This window comes from Debaryomyces hansenii (genome assembly GCF_000006445.2).
Source record: "Debaryomyces hansenii CBS767 chromosome F complete sequence".
Taxonomy (NCBI): domain Eukaryota; kingdom Fungi; phylum Ascomycota; class Pichiomycetes; order Serinales; family Debaryomycetaceae; genus Debaryomyces; species Debaryomyces hansenii.
In genome coordinates this window covers 312,574-334,832 of record NC_006048.2, presented here as the reverse complement: position 1 = coordinate 334,832, position 22,259 = coordinate 312,574, and the positions used below count along the sequence as shown (strand labels likewise).

The 22,259-nt window shown below is 38.0% G+C and overlaps 13 protein-coding genes across 13 annotated transcripts; 6 read left to right on the top strand and 7 right to left on the bottom strand. All coding sequences in view use genetic code 12, as the record gives it.

Annotated features, from left to right (window-relative positions):
- Positions 1-265: 265 nt before the first annotated feature.
- On the top strand, positions 266-697 carry DEHA2F03740g (mitochondrial 54S ribosomal protein YmL19; the record flags this gene model as incomplete). Its single annotated transcript, XM_460529.1, has 1 exon — positions 266-697. One exon carries the CDS (start codon positions 266-268, stop codon positions 695-697), a length of 432 nt encoding a protein of 143 aa, XP_460529.2.
- A 217-nt stretch (positions 698-914) lies between these two features.
- DEHA2F03718g (DEHA2F03718p) lies at positions 915-3,431 on the bottom strand (the record flags this gene model as incomplete). The annotated part of the gene is made up of 1 exon (XM_460528.1): positions 915-3,431. The coding sequence occupies one exon, from the start codon at positions 3,429-3,431 to the stop codon at positions 915-917; it is 2,517 nt and encodes an 838-aa protein (XP_460528.2).
- Positions 3,432-3,864: 433 nt separating this feature from the next.
- DEHA2F03696g (DEHA2F03696p) lies at positions 3,865-5,280 on the bottom strand (the record flags this gene model as incomplete). The annotated part of the gene is made up of 1 exon (XM_460527.1): positions 3,865-5,280. One exon carries the CDS (start codon positions 5,278-5,280, stop codon positions 3,865-3,867), a length of 1,416 nt encoding a protein of 471 aa, XP_460527.2.
- A 190-nt stretch (positions 5,281-5,470) lies between these two features.
- On the top strand, positions 5,471-7,018 carry DEHA2F03674g (DEHA2F03674p; the record flags this gene model as incomplete). The annotated part of the gene is made up of 1 exon (XM_460526.1): positions 5,471-7,018. One exon carries the CDS (start codon positions 5,471-5,473, stop codon positions 7,016-7,018), a length of 1,548 nt encoding a protein of 515 aa, XP_460526.2.
- Positions 7,019-7,063: 45 nt separating this feature from the next.
- DEHA2F03652g (DEHA2F03652p) lies at positions 7,064-7,597 on the bottom strand (the record flags this gene model as incomplete). The annotated part of the gene is made up of 1 exon (XM_460525.1): positions 7,064-7,597. One exon carries the CDS (start codon positions 7,595-7,597, stop codon positions 7,064-7,066), a length of 534 nt encoding a protein of 177 aa, XP_460525.2.
- Positions 7,598-7,779: 182 nt separating this feature from the next.
- Positions 7,780-8,388, top strand: DEHA2F03630g (DEHA2F03630p; the record flags this gene model as incomplete). Its single annotated transcript, XM_460524.1, has 1 exon — positions 7,780-8,388. The coding sequence occupies one exon, from the start codon at positions 7,780-7,782 to the stop codon at positions 8,386-8,388; it is 609 nt and encodes a 202-aa protein (XP_460524.1).
- A 355-nt stretch (positions 8,389-8,743) lies between these two features.
- On the bottom strand, positions 8,744-9,391 carry DEHA2F03608g (DEHA2F03608p; the record flags this gene model as incomplete). Its single annotated transcript, XM_460523.1, has 1 exon — positions 8,744-9,391. The coding sequence occupies one exon, from the start codon at positions 9,389-9,391 to the stop codon at positions 8,744-8,746; it is 648 nt and encodes a 215-aa protein (XP_460523.2).
- A 938-nt stretch (positions 9,392-10,329) lies between these two features.
- On the top strand, positions 10,330-10,983 carry DEHA2F03586g (DEHA2F03586p; the record flags this gene model as incomplete). The annotated part of the gene is made up of 1 exon (XM_460522.1): positions 10,330-10,983. One exon carries the CDS (start codon positions 10,330-10,332, stop codon positions 10,981-10,983), a length of 654 nt encoding a protein of 217 aa, XP_460522.1.
- Positions 10,984-12,069: 1,086 nt separating this feature from the next.
- Positions 12,070-12,936, top strand: DEHA2F03564g (mitochondrial 54S ribosomal protein YmL22; the record flags this gene model as incomplete). Its single annotated transcript, XM_460521.1, has 1 exon — positions 12,070-12,936. One exon carries the CDS (start codon positions 12,070-12,072, stop codon positions 12,934-12,936), a length of 867 nt encoding a protein of 288 aa, XP_460521.1.
- A 596-nt stretch (positions 12,937-13,532) lies between these two features.
- DEHA2F03542g (DEHA2F03542p) lies at positions 13,533-14,171 on the top strand (the record flags this gene model as incomplete). Its single annotated transcript, XM_460520.1, has 1 exon — positions 13,533-14,171. One exon carries the CDS (start codon positions 13,533-13,535, stop codon positions 14,169-14,171), a length of 639 nt encoding a protein of 212 aa, XP_460520.2.
- A 358-nt stretch (positions 14,172-14,529) lies between these two features.
- On the bottom strand, positions 14,530-16,623 carry DEHA2F03520g (DEHA2F03520p; the record flags this gene model as incomplete). Its single annotated transcript, XM_460519.1, has 1 exon — positions 14,530-16,623. The coding sequence occupies one exon, from the start codon at positions 16,621-16,623 to the stop codon at positions 14,530-14,532; it is 2,094 nt and encodes a 697-aa protein (XP_460519.2).
- A 537-nt stretch (positions 16,624-17,160) lies between these two features.
- DEHA2F03498g (DEHA2F03498p) lies at positions 17,161-18,570 on the bottom strand (the record flags this gene model as incomplete). Its single annotated transcript, XM_460518.1, has 1 exon — positions 17,161-18,570. The coding sequence occupies one exon, from the start codon at positions 18,568-18,570 to the stop codon at positions 17,161-17,163; it is 1,410 nt and encodes a 469-aa protein (XP_460518.2).
- A 194-nt stretch (positions 18,571-18,764) lies between these two features.
- On the bottom strand, positions 18,765-20,660 carry DEHA2F03476g (DEHA2F03476p; the record flags this gene model as incomplete). The annotated part of the gene is made up of 1 exon (XM_460517.1): positions 18,765-20,660. The coding sequence occupies one exon, from the start codon at positions 20,658-20,660 to the stop codon at positions 18,765-18,767; it is 1,896 nt and encodes a 631-aa protein (XP_460517.1).
- Between the last annotated feature and the right edge of the window lie 1,599 nt (positions 20,661-22,259).

Sequence of the window (22,259 nt, the reverse complement as noted above, 5' to 3'; positions counted from 1 at the left end):
TATCCATAGAAGGCTTGCTATTTTTTTGAGCGTGCTATTTTTTGGGCTTATTACTTTACAGGGCCTACTATTTTTCCTGGTCATATTGGGGCATATTATATGGTATTCAGTTCTATATTATTAATACTATTCAATAACTATTATATTTGTAGTATAAATTCGTATCCTGCACATTAGCAATGGTTTTTTCACTAACAAAATTTGTCAATTTTTCATCAATAAAAATTGATCGAACTAGTATATTGCATTTTATTAGATAAACGACATGTCAGCTAAGAATGTTATGGTTAAATTGATTGTGGGCGCTGGACAAGCGGCGCCTGCTCCTCCGGTTGGTCCAGCGTTAGGTTCCAAGGGTGTTAAGGCCATAGATTTTTGTAAAGAATTCAATGCAAGAACTGGTAATTACCAACCAGGTATTCCAATTCCATGCTTATTAACCATTAAGCCTGATAGATCATTCACTTTTGAGATGAAGTCACCGCCTACTTCATGGTTGTTATTAAAAGCAGCACAAGCTAAAAAGGGATCAGATAAGCCAACGCATAATATAGTGGGTGAAGTCTCGTTGAAACATGTGTACGAAATCGCTAAGATTAAGAAAACAGACGACAGACATAAGGAAGTAGACTTACAAGCGATCTGTGGTGCGGTGATTCTGACTGCTGAAGCAGTTGGTGTTAAAATCGTTCCTTAGACATATTTAAAGGCTACTTGTAAATTAGATAATATTTTTCATGTATATATTAATAAGAGTTATTTCACAGTTCTAAGACAATGTTCTCGTTTCTCGGGTTGATATCTATTGAGTGTAGTATAATAAACACAATTTCCACTAACCTCTTAAACGATATGTACTATATTAAAGATGCTGGAAGAAAATTAAAACAACATCACTATTCATTCTTTATGTATTACTGCTTTTTCTTAGTTTTATCGAATGCAGCTATATGAGCTTTTGATTGATCCACTTGGGTGTGGTCATGATTGTCACAAGGCACAACCTCGAAATTTGTAGACCCATCCAGAGTTAATGTCTGTTCCACATAACACATATCAATAGATGTCAACCAATCATCGTTGAAACATTCTTCAATTGAGATACGACATGCTGGAGGTAATTCTACCATCTTGCCGATCAAGGGACGACAGTCCTCTGGTAAAGCAAGTAGCAATCTTCCCGCACCTGATTCGCTTGAAGTATGGGGCTTACCTTGGGAGTTGAGCGATTGGGGGTTACTTGATTCAGATTTAGAAATCGAAATTGGGTTCATTTCACTAATGTCTAATTCGTCACCCCTTTCATTCAAATCATTACTACTTTGTTCTGGAGTCTTTTTAAGCATTTCAGATAATGGAATCATTTCACCTCTACTAGCAAACAACTTAAAGCTATTATCTGATAATTTTGGAACTTTCCATGGGAATTTTTTCAATATCATACAGCAGTATATAATAGCCGCTGACCAAACATCCACTGGTCGAGGATCGTACTTATTGAAAACACACACTTCGGGTGCCAAATATGGATCTGAACCTACAATACCTTGTGCTTCAATCAAAGTCTTTGTAAATGGATAAGAAAAGACGACTGCAGAACCAAAATCAATAATCTTTACAATACCTCTATTATCAATAACACAATTATCAAGTTTTAAATCTCTATGTGCTAAACCCATTGAATGTAAGTAGTTTATTGCAGATAAAATCTGTTTGAAACAACAGTTAATTTCTTCTCGTGACATCTTGTTGGACATCACAATTGCAAATAAATCAAAATCACAGTATTCCATAACCTGTAAGATACGCTCATTTTCGTAACAAATTTCAATGGTTTCAATAATGTTCGGATGCTTCAAAGTAGAGCCAATACAATATTCACCAGTGATTTTCTTAGCGTAATCCCTTTTAGTTTCATTTTGGTATTTGGCTCTAAATTCTTTCACCGCAAATACTTGTTTGTCCGATAATCTGTTCACTAATTTCACAGCACCACCAGCACCGGCACCCAAATTATCACCGAGCTTTCCGTATCTCTTTGAGAATGGCAATTGCTGCTGAGGATTAATCAAGACCAGTACGGAACCTCTTCGTTCGCGCTGATAATTCATTTTATTCTGCAAAACTGACGAGGAACGACTGACGGAAGATGAGCCAATAGTGAGCCCAGTATTAGGAGACTGGGAATACGAGGCATTGGATGACGACTCAGTCAATGATTGTCCGTATGACCCAGGTTGGAACGAACTGCTCATTGTAGTATTAAAATCACTATTAACAGGAATGCTATTTCGGTCGCTTCCATTAGATCTCAACGACGACGATAAACTTGAAGCTGGTGCTGGGTTGGTTGGAGTCGACTTCTTGAAGAATCTTTTCAAATTAGCCATCGAATTATGTCTTGAAGGAGCTGGAAATGCATTTGAACTGATTGATTCATTTGATGAAATAGATGATGGAGAGCTCAACACGACAGAATTGTTATAATCTTGATAGGCATTATTATAGAATGAACCTAAATCTGTTGATGACGAGGGTTTTTTATTTGGACCTTTATTCTTCGAAGAGAAGAAATATGATAATCCCGATTGAGAGCTTGATTTATTCGAAGTACTCAATGACGCCTGAGCTTGTGCCTGAGCTACTCGCTGCTTGGAAATAACAAAACGTGGTTCAATCGACGAAGAATTAACCTGAGGAGATTGAATATGAATTGATGAAATCGGCTGTCCATTGGGCAAATTAGGGATATGTGAATTATCATGAGTAATGGGCGCTTCACTGGAGAAGCTTGACGATTGATTTGCCAGCGAATTAGTTCCCAATCCATTTAAATTCGTAAAAGAACTCGATAAATGACTTCTCCCTCCAGGTGCACTGTATGGGATCGACGACGACATGCTTTCACCTCCGTATCCTCCAGTATTCAAGAACGAAGAATGTGATACCGAGCCTGTTCTCTTTGTCCTAGGGCTGGCAACGGTGGGCGGCTTAATCGGAACGTCTCTGTACTGGAAAGCAGTATTGCCACTATTTCTGCCCCCTTGAGTCCTTGGAGATTCAGGAACCAAGAACGAATCTTCCGGAACAATATCTATCGATGGATCAAACCCGTTGATGACCTGCGGTTGTGCGACATCCAATGAGCCGTCGTCATAATTCTCATCCATCGAAAATCCACCTACACCCCCGGTGATAGCATCTACATCTTCAGACCCCAAATCGGGTCTGTGTCCGTTTCCTTCCAATATATCGTGATTTTGATGCGATGGTGTAATTGTTTCACTCGTAGAATCCAATGATGTCTGAGAGTGATTCTTAGAAAGTATCGGCGTAGTATTGTTCGAGCTTGACTCATTTAACAACCTCGTTAGCGAACTAATCGGCAATTTCCCACCGTTAGCCTTTCGGTTAGGCGTTTCTAAATTCATTTCCCTTTATTTATTCTCCGGCGACGCTTCTTTGGTGCTTTTAATTAATCTAATTTAAAGTTCAATAATAGCCTCCAATGGAACTCAGTTTTGCCTATTTTTGAATTTTTTTTTTCAATTAATACTGAAAATCGTCTTCAAACTGTAGTCCTTCGATATAACTATTTCACGAGACCAGCTGATGTTATAAATGATGTGTTTAAACACTTAGTTCTTTCAATTTCCTCAAATTTCTTTTGACGCTTTCAATGGTCGTTGTTTTCTTGATAAGCGCGTGATCTTAGATACTGATAATGAACAATCTAATTTTATTTGTCAATTAATTATACATTTTTTTTGACGTTATTGTTCAAGAAATATGTAGAAATTGGTGTATAAACATGTATATAAATATGTATAAACAATTGGCGTGAATATTTGGTTTACATCAATGCTAATCTATCTTTTTAGACTTGGATTTTTTAGCCTTAGATTTTGATTTAGGGGTAGATTTTGTAGTCGATAAATTTTCGGCCCGAGATTCAGATTGAGATGAATTGGGTTGGGATGGAAATAATGGCAATTCATCGTTAGCGTCTGATGGAATTCCAATCAGTCTTTTGAGGGATGCGAGCTTCGCTTGCAACTCTTCTGGGCTTTCGGGCTTGGTGTGGATATCAGCTTTTTTCCTGGATTCTTCGTTTTGGGCTCTCAATTTATCTGCTAAGGGCATTTTAGACTCTTGAATTTTTTCCTGTCTTTTTCTCTCGATAGCCGAGCTCTTTTCCAATGCTTCAAGGAGCTTTTCAGTCTCATCGTACAAGGCCTTTTGGAGGTCTTCGTCGCTAAGCTCTTTACGGGCCGGCTTTAATATTTTGCATTCTTGGATAACATTTCCACCGTCGAGGTTTTTAAACACGGGCGCAGCCAACGCGTACAAGAACGACTGGGCTCCTTGAGTGGTGCTTTTGAAAAAGATCCAGAATATTGGGAACAAAACGAAATAGACCAAAAGTCCCCAAATCGCTCCCATCGATAAAAATCTTCTTGTGGATGGAGTTCTCATGATTCCGGGGTTGACCATGTTGACTCTGACGTTACAAGGAGCCTTGTCCTTTCTCTCAAAGCTATTCAATCTTCTCTGGAATTCTTTGGCAAACATCGTCAACATTAATTTGGATGTACCGTATAACTTCCAGGGTTCTCTAGTAGGATAACGTCTATTTAACCACAAAGCATCCTTCATATCGAGGTCCCCTAAGGCTTGAGATACACAAGTGGCCATCACAATCCTAACGTCCCTGTCCGGAAGCTGTATTTTCAAAGCAGGAGAAAGTAACGTCAACAAATGGAAATGTGCTAAGTAATTGATTCCCATTTGCTTCTCAACACCATCCACCGTAACTTGTCTTGCCTTTCCAATAGGAATAGATTCAGCGGCGCAGCATATCACACCGTCCAATCTTCTTGGGGGTTGATTATCCAACCATTTCGTGGCAAATTTTCTTATAGAATATAACGAATTCAAATCACATTCTTCAGCATAAATCATAAAGTTATCCGTTCTCTCTCTCAAGTCTTCAATATAGTCTACGAGCCAACTGTCTTCGGTAGATCTCACCAAGAGAATAAGTTGTGCTCCCTTACTTGCAAGTTCATACGCAAGATTTGCACCCAATCCAGAAGTAGCTCCAGTCATGATATATACCTTTCCATGATAATCTCTTTCCCAAGTATTTGAAGTTCCACCAAAGTAGTACTTAATACCTGCAAGGGCCATAATTGCTGGAGTATAAGTCTTGATATACTCCCATCCTGGAATTGCTTCCGGTCCCTCATATATGGCTGTACCTAGTATGTCTATTGGCATTATGTCTATTAGATTAGTTAGTGTGAAAGTACCTATTATATGCTGTTCTGTTCTCTATCGCCGTCCTATCGAAGTTCGAAGTATTACGCGTGTGCACATAATTTTCTACTGCTCATCGGGACATATATATTTTTTTTTCAGATTTGATTTATTGAAGTCTATATTACTAACAACATACAAGTAAAAAACAATGGACGAGTCTGTATTCTATATATCGGAGGGAGATCCAGCTGACAAGCATTCACAGGAGTCGTTTGGGCATTCTAGCTCGGTGCATTCGTCTCAGCAACATGCTGGATTTAGACAGGCCGATTGTCCTCAAAATGGGGCCTGTTTAAGTGGTGTAGGAACAGGAGAAAGACTTTTTGTTGCAAGCCCGAATAAGGCTTTGATTAATGTTTACTCGTGGGGCAAAGAAAGTCCCGACCAAAGAATTCCAATTCCAGAACAATTGAGTTGTTTGACTTTATGCAAGCATCCTCGCATCAAGGTGCTGGAGGGACGCCAATCAGATGAACGTAACTTACCAAGTTTCAGGACTCCGTGGTTATTAGCAGGTGGATCCAAGACAGGGAAGATATATGTGTGGGAGTTGGCATCGGGAAATTTATTGTGTGTCAAAGAAGCACATTACCAAGCGATCACGGCTATTAAATTCTCTCAATGTGGCACATTTTTGGTATCTGGAAGTTCGGATGCTAGATGTATGGTTTGGAGAACGAGTGATTTAATATCGGTATACAACAAAGATGAAGAGTCGAGTATAAATATCAAGCCATTTGCATCGTTCACAGACCATTCATTACCAATAACAGATTTGGCAATATCAGAAGCAGGAATTATCAGTGATTTAAGATTATACACCGTCTCTCGTGATAGTACTTTACGAATTTATGATATTATGACAAAGTCCCTTTTAACAACATTTGTGTTGCCTTCTGGTATTGAATGTGTGACTAAAGATCCTGCGAACAGAGCCTGTTATGTTGGGTTATCAAACGGTCTAATCAGGACGGTCCCATTATACCAAATTAACCCAAACACGTCAGTATTAGAGAGTATAGGAGGTAGGGGTAAGATAGTCACTTTGGATACTGATCCTAATTTATTAAGTACCTTTGTCCACCATCAACAACGTTTAAGCACCGAACCATTGCATAAAACATTAAATAAAAAGACGACCACAGAAGAAAAACCAATCCTAGTAACGAGGTTATCCATCACAATGGATGGTTCTAATTTGATATCTGGTGATTCGGCCGGTAGAGTGTACGTTTCGGATATTGTTTCTAGACAAGTCGTTAAAACTTTTGCACCATGTAAATCTTCTATCTCATATATCCAGGTTAATGCTTGTGCGGCCGAAAAGGTATCCGTTTCAAACACCTCATCTAACAACAACGATAAAAGACATAGATTAATTCCCCAATTCAAAAGAGTTCTTGCTAATCCTGATCCGTTAGAACATCAACTCTATATGGAAATTCCTAAACAACAGGAAGATGAAGAGGATTTTGAAAGCTGGTTAGCACGTAAATCACAAGAAGAATTGGAATTCAGGAATTTGACACATATAAATTCCTCAGTTACTGTAACAGGTGCTGCTCCAACTACAAACGATTCGACGGTTAAGGAATTAGAAGAAAAACTCGCAAAAGTATCAAAGGCCTACACTGATTTGAGAGGAAAACACGAAGAGTTGTATGAAGAGCATAATAGATTACTCAGTGATTCATAATCATTAACAATGCGATAAAATATATATAATTAATAAATTTGCCAATCACCTCGTAGGTGACAATGGCCTATTAAATCCCTTACTTCTATTCATGTATGTTCTATATTCTGATTTGGCCTCTTTTTTGGTATTTCCTCCTTTCGTACCTTTGACATGTTTACCCTTTGTAGTTCCAAATCCCCCGAATCCCATCAAACTTATCATATCATCATCTTGAGCCTCTACCGGGCTTTCCATATTTATATGATCTTCATCGTTCCTTTCTCTTTGACGTCCTCGGCTATCTTGCTCCTGCTTATGTTCTGGAAGTTTAATTTTATTATTGAATGATGAATTCAGCAACGGTAAATCTTGTAATGATGTATTATCCTTTTTATACAAATCCGACTTTTGCATTTTGTCAATCGATCTTTCTTGTGATCTATCCCTATAATTCTGATCCTTCTGATCGCTTCCTTGAGAGTTCAGTGTAAGCGATTCACTGGATATATGGGGCAGTCTTGACCTAGATCTAGAAGCATCGAATTTTGGGGTTTGCTTTAAATTTATTTTTATCTTGTTCTTATTACTTAATACCATCTTTGAAACAATAACTAGTAGATTTAATTAGTAGGATCATCCATACCACAGGTTTCGATAACACCTGGTTAATACGAATGGAGATGAGATGATATTGCACGTGCACGGAATTTTTCATTTTAAATATATTCTTTTGTAGTTGATAATTGAATCTCTAACCACAAACTTTTTATCAAGTCAGAATGTCAGATACAGCCAAATTAACTAAGAAGCAGAAGAAGGCGTTAGATTTCCGTCAGAAGAAGTCCAAGGACTCCACCGAGGAAGATACTTCGGCTAACACAGAGAAAGATAATAAGAAAAGAGCAGCAGACGCTGAAGGTACATCAGAAACTGGTGAAGAGCCTAAAAAGAAGAGAAAAACAAGAAGAGGTAAGAAAGGCAAAGGTGTAAATGAAGGAAAAGGACCTCGTTTTATTTTGTTTGTGGGTAATTTGCCATATAACGTCACTCAACCCGAACTTGTTTCTCACTTCAAGAATTCGAATCCTGATAGAATAAGATTAAGACAAGATAAAGGGATTGCATTTATGGAATTTGATAATGATAGTAGAGAAATTCAAAGTAAAATGGAGTTGGCATTAAGAATGCATCATTCTACGCTTAGGAATAGAAAAATCAACGTTGAGTTAACGGTTGGTGGAGGAGGTAACTCTGATAATAGAGTAAATAAATTGAAAGAAAAGAATGAGAAATTAGAGGATGAAAGAAGATCTAGAGTTACCAAAGACGGTAAGAAAGGTGAAGTTCCAGAAGGTGTTCACCCATCCAGAGCAGCTTTATTAAGCTGAGCTTGTATACTAGTGTAGTAACATACGTCGCATACTTTTTGATATATATAATAATATATAGCGTTTTATAAACAATACATGAATTAGTAAATAAATAGAAGCAATCCATCATAAGTAAAACGTCAGAATGCGATATAATCTATAAATATAAACCTCTATCAGATCGGAAAAGAAGAGAACAAAAAAATTAATTCTGAACATATGATAAAACAACCACCCGGAAATAAAACCCAAAACTTAAGTCAAATATAGAAAAAAAAGCGACTAAAATTATAAAATAGTAACATATAGTCAATTATTATTACAGAATAGAAGCAAGGAACAAATTCAACCAACGGAGAAAATTGACTTACTTTCATAAAATTGTACACTTTTTAGCCTTTTTAACTTTTCGGGCCTGTGAATTACGCATATTTGTTGCTGCATTATTTGTGCCTCCATTGCGACCCTGGTTCCCTTCTGGGGGTGATACGACAGATTTGATGGCAAAATCAAACACCTCCTTCACTCCCATCTGTGTGGCAGCAGAACACTCCTTATAGCCAACTAATCCTAATTCCTTAGCTAATCTTTCCCCTTGAGCAGCCGTAGTAGGCTTTTGGTTCCCATCGTCCAATTTATCCAACACCAGCAAGTCATCACGCAAGTCCGCTTTCGTACCTACCAATAACACTAATATGTCCTTTGGAGAATGATGAAGTATTTCGGGTATCCATTTTGCTTTAACATTCTCAAGCGACTCAGGACTCACTATGGAAAAACAGCACAAAAATATCTCTGTTTGCGGATAGCTCAACGGTCTTAATCTGTCGTATTCGGCCTGTCCAGCAGTATCCCATAATCCCAATTTAATCGGCTCTCCGTTAAACATCGCTGTTGCGGAGTAATTATCAAACACCGTAGGAATATAGTCGTTTGGAAACGTATTAGTTGTGTACGAGATTAAGAGACATGTTTTTCCCACTCCCCCGTCTCCAATAACAACCGACTTAATACTTCTCATTTTATGTGGTACCTTTTATTCTTTTATCAAAGAAGCGTCCGAATATGCTCTATTTTGCAAGTCCTCTTACTCCTATGCAACACTTTCAAACTTCCAGAAATACAGAAATATTCCTTTTTTATCCAAAGTCTCGATACCCCGTAAATTATGTACCTTATATAGCTGTACTAACCTGTACCTCTAGTTGCCTGGTTAACTGTTTCAGTTCTAAAACTCTTCATCATGAAAAGTCTACGACATTAATCCTACACCTGGATTATGTCGGCTAAGAGACATTTTCACTTTTTTTTTGCAAGCTTCTCACGTGCGATCATTGTTAATAGTTAGAAGTCCTATTGTCATCTTCCTGGTGCGATGCAAATACGGGATTCATGGTGGCGGCTTTTGGTTATGAATGAGTGCAAAATATCGGAGTGGAAAGAGGATTAGGTATACTTTAATGTTTAAGATATCATTTTCCCCCCAATTGTTGTAACCCGCTGTAGAGTCATTATATTGTCATCGTATAGTCGTTATGATCACAATATTGTAGGCCTTGGATATATGACTGAGGCTGAAGTCCCCTCAGGAAATGCTAGAACAAAGACTGATACTGAGGGCTGTAGTGCATATATATGCCCTTACGGCGGGTGCGACCACATTGATGTATAAAATGATAAGCACCAGATAAGCTTATTACTGCGGTAAACTTCAAATTGCAGCTATCTGTGACGATAAAACCCAATCAGACGGGTGCATCCAGTGCCAGCTATCTGGGAACTACGGCACGGCTGTTTTTGAATTGAATCGTCTTTTTGGCGTAACGCTGGAAATATATGTCACGTGATCAACTGATGGAATTTTTCCAAGCCCAGTGTTGGTAGGATTGAGAGGCAATAAATATGTCCCTGGGCGTAATACAAGCACTGAACAGACAAACAGTGTTGTATTAGATAGGAATGGCTTACAAAGATATCGTTCCAGTTGGATCTGGATTAATTATTGGTGCTACGTCGTTTGGATTGGGTGTACTCTATGCCAATTTGCCGTACGACGTGAATACGTTATGGAGACAAGATGAGACAGGGACTGCTTTCATAACATCATTGGCACATTATAGTGTTTGGGGTAACTCACCAGCATATGTCCATCATATTTTCCACTCTGTTATTGGATTAGGATTCATTGGTGCATTCATCAAGTTGTACAAGCCAAGTGAAGATGCTAAGTACTTTGAGTATGGTTCTTTGTTTTTGTACATGGTAGGTGTGATTATTTACTTGACCAACTTGAGAATTGGTGTTAACAGTTGCTTGGCTGGAGATTGGGGTGAAGTTGACATGCCTACTGGGATCAATGTTATGGCTGCGTCGCAAGTGATGATTGGATTTGCGTTATTTGGTGTTTTATTATTGCAAGGAGGATTATACTACGCCGAATGGTATGACAACAGATTGAAGGTTAAGTTCTTTGAAGAAGAAGAAAGAGCAGCTCTTGCTGCTGCTTCTGCCAAGACAGACAACCTCGCGGAGAGTGAAGTCGTGGGAAGTAAAGGTGCTTCTGCTTCCGGTGCTTCTGCTTCCTCCACCAAGGCCAAGAAGAAGTCGAAATAGTCTAGTTAGACGTATGTAGCCTTATCAGACATCTACGGTAGTTACAATAAGCCCATCGGCCATTTATTCTTCTGTAGGGGGGCCTGCTACTTAATAGTGCGATTATATGCAGTATATTTTTCCAACCAATTAAACTCACTAAAGTTTGAATTAGTTCACCAAAACTTACCTACAACGAACTAGTCTTCACATCGTTAACTTTATATTAATAAATACATAAATCCAAGAAGAATGACGACTACCGATAAAGTTTGGGGTGATTATCCTGTTTATTACAAACAACCATACAGAGTATGTATCAGAGTAAAGAGTAGAGCGGCCGTGGATGAATGAGAATTTCGGCCAGCTGAATCAACGTGAATTCGTTGATGCGAGTAATAAGGAAGAGATTGTTGTATATCAGCGTTTATGAAATGCTTTGTTCGTCCCTTGATTTTTCCAACTATGAAAACTTTACAACCATTCGACTAAACAAATACTAACATCATCTAGTGGTTCAAATATCATGCACACACCAAACCTCATTTTGTTTGGGCCGTTGGTTTAGGATTATCAGCTCCATTGTTGTTGGCTATTTCTCCTATCAGAAGAAAGTACTTGTATTCTGACCATGAGCCAATTCCAAAAGTATACCCTTTACCAACCAGAGCCAGAGACACTAACTTAGCTGGTTTTGACGACGAGTAAGTATACAAACACGATAAATTATTGCCCGTTTAAGGGACGACAATAGAGCATTGGGCCATTACATTATTCCATTACATTACTATATTATTTAAGGTATTAATTGTTCATAAGAAGATGGTTAATATTTCATCGGAATGGCTCAAAAATTTCATTCAAATTTCTTACTTTACAAGACTCCGGTTACCACTCAACTAGTCATATCATAATATACGTTTATATTCTCTACATCACGCTGTAGCTTGCCTAGTATCCGCCATCTAGTAGTCATATAGGGCTTACATAAGGCCTAAAAACCGGTCGTGCCAAAACCAAAACAAATTTTGTCGCTTCGATTTAAATTTTCACCAAAAATGCTAACCAGACCATAATGGAAGGCCAGAACTAGGGTTAACTAAGGATATGTTCAACAGATTAGGTCTATTGCAGAGGGCCGTTGGTGTGCAGCCAGCTAGGATCCAAACCAGCTTATTGAGATCCGTAAAACAGTTCCATACCACCAAATATTTGCAAAATGGTAACGTTTTTGGGGAATTGACAAAAGGTAAAGAGTCAGACGAAGCCGAAATCGAGAAGCAAAACAACATAGATGCAAGCCAGATTACACCAGCAACAGATAGCACTTTACAAGAATACTACCTCGAAGAAGCCAAGAAGTCGCAACTCACAAGCGACAAGTACATAACACCATTAAAGCGAAAATTATTTCAGTTGAACGTGCAACAGAATGGATTCTTCATGAATAACGAGATTTTCAAGGACCCAGAAACCGGAAAGGTCTACAAATTAGCATTAACCGAAGAAGAAATCGACATTTTGGAACCATCTATCTACTTGCAGAGTTACAGAATCAAGTCGTCGATGAAGAAGGCCACGCAGGTCAATAGGTTTGTCAGAGGCTACAAGGTGAAGAACGCTATCAACCAATTACATTTCAACCCTAAGAAGATGTCCACTGAGTTGGAGAAGTTGTTAAAAAAGGGATTGGAACAGGCCCGTGAATCGAACTACAACGAAGACGAATTGTATATCCAGGCCTTGTGGGTTGGTTCCGATGGAAGCTGGCGTAAAAGGTTGGACGCTAAGGGTAGAGGAAGAACCGGTATCATCGAGCATCCTCATATCCATCTCAAGGCCATCTTGAGAACCGACCAAACAGCCAACAGATTGAAATGGGAAAAACACCAAAAGCAATTGAATCAAAAACCAAGAATGTTCTTAAATAACGAACCCTTAAATTTCCGAGTTCACCCATTTTATAGATGGTAATCTTGTACATATATATATAATACTATAATTTATCACTATCATTTATTCCTGGACCTTATAAGACTATCGGTCGCTCGCTCACCGATGTATGATCCGATCACACCGTGTCTGTGCCTGCGATAACGTAATGTTTTTAGGTATTTCCGTCATGACCGAGTTTAACCCTATAAAAGACTCCTCTAACCGTCCACTGACCCTATTATTTCCGTGGCACAGTGACGTTATTCTAGCTCAATTTTCTTGTATATAGTATTAGTGCTCCAAAATGTCTAGACTACTTAATTCTTATCACCTGTTATAGTATTCGCATATTATAGTGTATATGATAATACTGAGTCATTACATTAATTATATTTTGTCTTCTTACAATTAGTAGTGATACACTCTATATATTGTGTTCAGCAGAAGTACTATCGGAATATACATATATAGCTTTACTTGGACAAGGGTAACATTTGTATAAGGGCTAGGTTGAAATATTTAGAATAATTTAGCAATCAGACTTATAAATTAAATACCCTCATCCCTTCGAAGTACATCAGAGATAACTAATTAATACAAGGACCAGCAGCAAGAATACAGAAATAGAATTTAAAATGGGATTGAAGTATACTAATTTCTTTGAGAATTCTAGTTACGAAAGTTCCGATACCCAAATTGTTATCTGTAAGAACTGCTCATCTCATTTATGCTTATCAAACTTGATCCTCTCGGACAATTTTCGGGGGTCCACTGGGCCAGCTTATTTGGTGGACAAGTTGATTAATTATCAACTGGAGAATGGTTCGCAGGAAACTAGGATGTTGACGGGGAATTACCTTATAAATAAAGTCAAGTGCCACCAATGTTCGAATCAGCTAGGATGGACCTATAAAAAGGCCTTTTCATATTCAGAAACATATAAGGAAGGGAAGTTCGTCATTGAAAAAGATTACATCAAATTAATTCCTAACAACTTCTCCACGGCTTCCCTTGTGGAAAAGGCCAAATTAAATAATAGCCGTCGCCGTTCTTCCGGCTCTTCGTCGTCTTCAGTTGATTATAATACCACATCAGACGACTTGTTCAAATTCAATTCTGTTGATCCCACCAAGGAAAAAATGGAAGAATCAGTTGGTGACAGTTCTATCAATTTTAGAGATAATGATGGGGTATCAATTTTGGGCAGATTGAGGTTCCAAGGAATCGATAAAGAGGAATTCGATGAAGACCAAGATGTTTTTGTTGATGTTTAATTGGTATTATTTGCTATTTCTGCCTAACAAATATTGCTTTCTCTTTTTTATTTCCTTTCTTTTTTACGTTTAGTATAACTACTTCTCTTTTTTTTTGTTGAGTAAGTGGCACAATGGTTAATGCGTTATTATTAGGTAACGGTCGCCTGTTTGGTATGGTATTCAGGTTTTGGTTGGTGGATGGTGGAATAGTATGTAGATTTTTAAACTGCGTTGTTCCTTATGGTTCTTTATATATAGTTTTTCTCTAAATTGTTTCCAATGAATAATTCGTAACAGGCCATGTAGATTACAGACTTTGCTTTGATGCAATATGCAATATGCGATATATTAATATACACAGAAAAATCTATAGTGTCTAGCGTTTTAATTTCTTAGCATTTACCAAGTTATCATTACCTTCATTAGATCTTTTCATTAATCTGGGTGTCAACTTGGTGTATACTAAAACATAAGCAGAGGGATCACTAAGAGCTTCTTTTTCATTAATCTTGTTGATATATTCATCATCATAAGTTGACCAGGTACCATCAGGTTGCAAGCAATGTGCAATATAATGTCCTGACAGTATCGACCTACCTTCGTGAACAATCACTGAGACTAATTGATATTTGGTTGGAGTCTTTAATGTGGTGAATTTGGTCAAGTCTAGGTAATTTGGATAAGAAATTGATTGCTTAACCTTAGATGAAGAGTTACCATTAAATTTGAATCTCTTCAAATGAACTGTTAAAGTTTCAGGAGATCTGTCAATTGTACTTATCTTACATGCATTTGATTTTTGTTTACAATTCTCACAGTCATATCCCGAACTCTTGTCCTTTCTATCAAGTTTAATTAATTCACTAGAGAAAAATTCTTGAATTGACTTCTCGATTGTATATCTTTGTGGACCAGAATTTTCTGTGACGTCCTTATTCTTCTTTCTGTTTAATCCTAACGATAAATCATAGAACTCTTGTTTCGTGTCCGATACGTAGTTACAATTCTTGCATGTCACAGATTGATGTAATAATCCCCCAAAGATATCATAGATTATTGATTGATTCAACTTCACTCCTTTAGGAGTAGAATCTTCTTGTAATCTTGACATTAATGACATAAAGTATTCATGAGAGTCTTCTTGCTGCCATTCACTCATCATACAATTAATATCATCCAATCTTTGAATAATTCTCTTGGGATTAACGTATTTTGGCTGTTTGGCTTTCGATGTATTATCATCCAATGCCCACATCCTTTTGGAAAGTTCAGCTAAAACATGAGAAACAGATCTTGGCTTTAAGGTTTTGTTATGTTTGCCTGAATTGATATCTGTCAAATAATGTTGCACCGCTGGAATGTGAATCAATGATTGAATTGCAGAATTCATGTAGCATGTAACCCCATGATTTAACAACCCAACGGGCTTACGTTTGGATAATTCTCTCCAGTTTTTATAGATTCGAGTAGAATTATTAGAACCTCTATCACTAGAAACTTCATTTATCAGATAAAACTTGTTTAACGGTAACACGTGAAGATCATCGCTAGCGTTGACTGTAGCAGGAGGCTTTTCTGGTTCATCTTCAGGTGACGTTGGTGGAGTTGTGTTCTTATCCAGATTTTCCTCTTCCTTCTCTTCGTCATCATCGTCACTTCCTGACAAAGAAGGATCTTTACTCGATATATCTCTAGGATCATGTTGCAACTCTTGTTTAAGATCGTGTTTGAGGGCTTCTAAATCTTCTTCGTCATTTGAACTATCCTCTACATCACTGGCACTTCCACTGTCACTTTCAGAAAAACTCTCATTATCTTCAAGAGAATAGTCCTTATTATCATCATCATCATCGTCATCATTACCTTCATCATCTTCCTCGCCACCTGCAGGGCTCTCACTTGTGGATTCACTATCGCTCTTCAGCTCGCTTTCAGTTTTGAGCTCGCTGTCGCTTCTCAGTTCACTGCTACTCTTGACGTCGCTCTCACTTTTGAACTCGGCAAATGGCAACTCAACATTACTGTCTGACTGAAATTCGGATGCCGATTCGTACTGCGAGTCTGAAATAGAGTCTGAATCGGATTCAGCCATTTTGATGTCGCCACCGATAACTTCACCCACATCTTCTTCTTCAGAGTCGACCAATGGTTGAGTCACCTTCCGTTTTTTCGCTGCCTTTTTCTCTGCCTTGGTCAAAAATTTCTTCCCGGTATAAACTGCCACGGCCTCCGCCATCGATCTTGGTTTCCTCATTTCCGGACTCTTTGGTTCTTTTTCTTGAGTCAGAGCTTTGCTGCTTTCGCTACTATCACCTTTCTTGCTCGATTTTGACAAGACTATGTAACTGGCGGGCTTTTCGAAATTATCCAGCTCGATTTGCTTCCCCAGTATGAATGTTAACGGATTTGCCAAAATTCGGTCTATAAGCGGCGTAACACTGTTGGAAAGTACGTTGGCTTGTCCGGACATGTAATTTTTCTCACTGTACTCAATATAATGCCAAATAGACTACCTTTAGTACTATAATTTGACTTTTTGCCTAACTTCTATATATTTTGACACAAAATTGATAAAAATTTAACAACTATCACCAAAAAGAAATTAACAACAATATACTAATTAAGTCACGATTAATGAATGCTAATTTATGATGATTCTATTGTGTATTAGTCAAATGTAGTAGATCTTGATGTTCCTCAAAATTACACTTCAATATATTTATGTATACGGTTATTTGGAAAACAAATAGTCCGTTTATCTCATCGCTTTTCGTTCGCATAAGCTTCTCTCATAGAAAATTTTTGATTTCAGGTTTGGAATCGCGTTCAGAAATAGTCGTGCATTTTAACACCTATTGTATAGAGATTGTATAATAGTATATATTGTGCTCTAAAAAATGACATATAAGCATTCTATACCAAGAGAGTCATGACTTGATTGAAAGCATCATATGTAACAAACTATTAGAATTATTTATAATGTGATACCTATGATTGGATGATTTAGTTATTTGCCCAAAAAAATCAGCTCTTTGGTCTTTAGGGCTATCAAGTCCTGTAGTTCTGTAAGACCTATATCTTTACTATGATTAGATATGTTTGTGATGGTCTTATTTACGTTATTCAGTAACTTCACATGTTCTTCCGGCGAGGAACCCAGTTTTCGTGGCTTGGTTAGATTTGCTCTTGATCTATAATTGGTGTACATGGGTCTTTTGTCATAGCCGTCGTTGTCATCATCATCGTCATTGTCATCTCCTCTCTTGTCTGTGTAGACGTTGACCGAGCTTTCCATGGACATAACGTCGTCGTTTCCCGTGTCAGAAATGTCTAGGGGTGCACTGCTCTTGTCTCTGTCATCGAGATCGCTTTCGTCGTCCATTTCATCGTTGCTTGATGAATTCCCATGCCCACTAAAGCTGTCATAGGAACTCTGTGATATTGTACTGTAGAATCTATTGTCATTCATAAGCTTCTTGCTTATTATGTCTTCAAAGATCAAGTCGAATTTTTTGATAAACGAGATTTCGAACCTGTTCAATTGATTGACTTCCTTCTTCTGAAGTTTATTGATCAACTTGAATACGTTTTCTATCATATTTTGTTCTTGATGATTCGCTGTGTTGACCGATTTGATTAGTTTGCCGATCCACGATTTGTTCGATATGATGTTTAGAATTTCAGTATCTAGATTGGACTTGAAGATTTGGATATCTAATGAATAGTACTTATCCGAATGAACCCCAAAATCTTTCTGTTTGGACGGGGGGACTCCTCTAGTATTGTTAGTAGGTGCAGCGGAATCAGGGGATTTGTAATTATCAGGAAAGGTCCGGAAGGCCCCAATCTCAACTTTTCCTTGGTCCTCTGTTTTCATCGGATCAATAACTATAGCTAGATACGGATCTTGGAAATTCTGGTTCAAACTTTGCGTTGCAACATCTATACCAGACAACCAACAGCCATAACCTGGATGTGAATGATACCATCCAACAATATTCTCATCTCTACCCACTTGTTTCAGGTTTTCTAGATATTGCACCATATATTCATAACCTTCTGCCTGAGCATTAACTCTTGTCTCGGTACCCTCAACTGGCAATGGATAAACATCCATCACAATTATTGAGTTTTTAATAATCTTGCCAGTCATCATCCCCATAACTTCAATTGCACCTCCTGATTTGGCATGAACTGACATTTTACATAATGCTAACGAAGATATATATGTTTTCTTGAAGTATTTGGCATTTGACTTCCAAGGTCTTGCCTTCATTATACTCTCATCAGAGTTAATGGAAAAAAAAGATTCATAATCAGCATGTTTATCTATCTCCGTAGCATCTAACAGCTGTGTGAGGATTCTCTCATCTGAATCATTTATGAATACATCTGCGAGTTCATGAATGCATCGCATTATATACTAGACTGTTTTTGTTATATTATTGAGTTCAAATTATTCAATATTTATTTGTGGAGCTTTAAATGCGCATTTTGTTATCAATTGAGTATTATCATAAAATTAATCATAAATAAATATATAAAACTATTTTATATTAGCATATCGTAGAATAATGAAAAACTTAATAAAAATCTGGATTGCGAGCGATTTCAATTTGGAGTTTCAAATGAATCTTCAAAATTGAATTCTTGATCATTATTTGTTGGTGGATAATACATCGGGAATGGTACACCATAACCATTTTGTGATTGAAATTCTGGCGATGCTTCGTATGGAATAAAGTATTGGTACGGATTGTAATAACCTGAGTTTGAACCAGATGCTACTTCATTAGTGGGAATATAGTAAAAATATGGGACATTCTTAGTTTTATTGGTACTTTTGAGATTCTTGTTTCCTTCTGATCTTTCGCTGTTCACAGCACTAGAAGGAGAATATCCGCTTTTAGTGATTGTATGTGAATCATATGTTTGAACGCTTTCTGGGGGGGTAGGTGAATCCTCCTTTATTTCTGGTTTCAATTTATCGTAAACGTCACCAAACTTGGAGTATCTCCGTCTACCGATAGAATTTGTATTGTATGGATTGGTGATATTTCTCTGCTTACTATGATTTGTAGTGTAGCTGTTGAAGTTCTTCTTTGTTGGTATGGGGATAGGCATGGGGTAAAGGTGATGGTTAAATGGTGAAATTTTCCTCAAATCAGAAGTCTTCTTAGCACCCAATGTGGTTCTTTTCTTTAGATTAATAGGAGGAGGTGCTAATGCAACCCCTTGGGCCTTGGGTGAATGCTTCAAGGTATTTGAATGTAATTCTCTATACTGAACATGCATTGTCTTATCTTTAAACATAGAATGATTCTCCCTTTCGACAGCACTCGCTGCACTCGATTCTTCCTTATATTTAACAAAGCCAAATGTGTTGGAAGTCTTTTTAATAATAGTGACTTCTTCAATTTTACCATGGCGCTTAAATCTTTTAATCAATTCCTCTTCCGTGACGGAACAGTTCAATTGACCAACGAACACGGAAAATTTGTCGAACTTCATTTTATTTTCCTCTTGCTTCACTGCATTGTGATAACTGTTGTGGTTTTTATTACTGCTGAAGGTTTCAATATTCTGAGCCCATTCAATATGAAACAAATTATTTTCACTTAGGTTGGCAAAAGCTCTGATGGCATCGTCACGATAAACATATTTACAGAACCAATGCTTAGAGCTCTTTGTATGTGGTTTGCTTGACTTAACATTGCCGAATTCATCGCTGGGGATTAATTGCTCAATTTCTCCAAACTCTTGCAACGCATCTTTGAATCCTTTTTCTGTTTTCAAGAACTTGGAAGAAATGAACAATGTCCTGTTAACCTTTGCTGCCTCACACCTCAAGTTTCTACCGTTCAAGATTGAGTTATGTCCTCTGTAAATGGCAGTTCTCGAATCCTTATCATTTGTATACTGAACAAAGGCATATGGCCTATTTGCAGGATCACGGAGTACCTTAACGGTTGATAATTTACCCCATTGGCCAAAATGCTTAGTTACAGACACACAGAGTTCGTCGTCACTTCTACTGGAGCAGAGACTGGCAACAAACACACAACTTGATGGCCTTCCTCTTGCAAGAGGCTTCTCATTTGTTAGCTTCATATCACCATGATTGGGGTCGCAATTCTCTTTATTTTCGTCTGTATTACCATCTTCATTACCATTTGTCTCTGCCTCATAGTCGTTGCAATCTTCCTCACTATCAACTATCTTTTTTTCACCATCCACCATAGCGGTATCGTCGTGATGATCACCATCACCTAAATGAATGATTTCTTCCTCATATTCTTCTCCGTTACTGCTTTCTCCTGCTTCTCCGTCTGTGTTGTCATTTTCATCGTCGGCGGCTAATTTGTTGGAGTCAATAAATAGCTGGTTGAACATCGCTAACGTGTTCTTCTCATCACCTTTCATGTAACCATCATTTTGTTTGTAAGAACCCGACTCTAATACTGGAGAAATGGATCTCTGGTCCTCGATATACTGCTTTTTTTGCATGTCTCTAAAAATTAGGGAGTTTAGTTAGTTATTAATATGAGCTAAATCTATAAGGCCTGGTATTGTTGTGGCTTCGTGGCGTGTGGCTACTTGTATAACAACGCTGCTAATAAATTTGATTCTAATCCGAAATATGACTATTCGTACTTCTACAAACGTATACTATTCTAAAGCTACCAATCTATCACTGTTTTATAACCACAGAATACCGGGAATGGCTGCAAATAATAACAATGCGTGTACATACCAAAACCAACACCTCACTTCGAATCTTCCTCCGTACGGCTGGAAGATAAGGCTGCAAGCGTCAAGCAGCTGAATCATAGTTCTGTCGCACTCTGAAAAACGAGCGGACATCGCGGCATCCCTATAATTACTTCCATTCTTGGTGGGTGATCTTATGCTTGAAACGGGTGGGGACGCTAGTCAGGCACATTGGGATTAGACTCGCGGCCGAATGGATGGATGGCAATGTAAATTGTGGGGCCAGAATAAATGAGAGGACTGACTTCTCTACTCTGACTAAGAGCATCACAACGAGTAATTAGTGGTAATGGTGATGGATCAGCATTAGTAATACTAAGTGGAGTTCGGAAAAACTCGCGTTCAATTTGTGTACGATGCAGACTTGAAAAAATTACCCGCAATGTTGCCCGCAATGAAGACGGGGAGTCAGATAAAACATGGGGACAGAATCAGAGGAGAATGTTGCAGTAATGCTAGATATGTAACTTATGTCAGTATATTTGCTCCACAAGAATGTCAGGCAGTAACTTCGCAATCATAAAACAATCATCGAATAATTAAGCAAGTACAACCATATAAGCAAATCCAATAGGTACAACAATCCCGAACCATCCTACAATAGATGTCTTCTCCAACTGCAATTAAAGTTGATGTACTATCACCGACCCACTTTCATTGTATAGGCAGGGTATAGCTGCTTGTAATTGAAAAGTTAAATGTGGGGACATAGGTCCCTCTGACCGAAATTGGAGACCAGGTAGTAGAGGCAATATGGGGAGTCGAGCTCACGACCTTGCACCTGACTCCAATATAAACGAGCATGATTTTAACCGTCCGATCTAGACACTCTTCTAGCCCTGGTGACATTTGTTTCATAATCGGATTAAAAAATTACTCTCAGGGCTGAATACGATAGTTGACCCGTATAAAATATCGTTACCAATTCAAGCAATTAACCCAATTACATGCTTCACCGTAGTTCTGGGTAATATAAGACTAGGGGCAATTGCTAGCATTCCCATATATCTCTGAGCCATCTGCCAATCTACAAGAAGCAAAACGTATTCTCGGCCAATATCTGCATGCAGGCGGAGATAATTCCTACACAATCAACTAATGGCTATCTATACGCAAACTATTCAGTGCATATCCCTCTGATATTCGTCTACATATCCTCTATATGCTTCTGTTTCTATTCTTAGCTACAATTGCTAAACGCCATTTTCACAGGTGGTCGCCTTAAACCTTAAATACACTTCCTCAAACATACAACCACATTAACCATTGGGCACTGCTGGCTAACGCCCCTACTAACAACCAATTATTTTCTTCACATATTTTGCCCTACCTTCT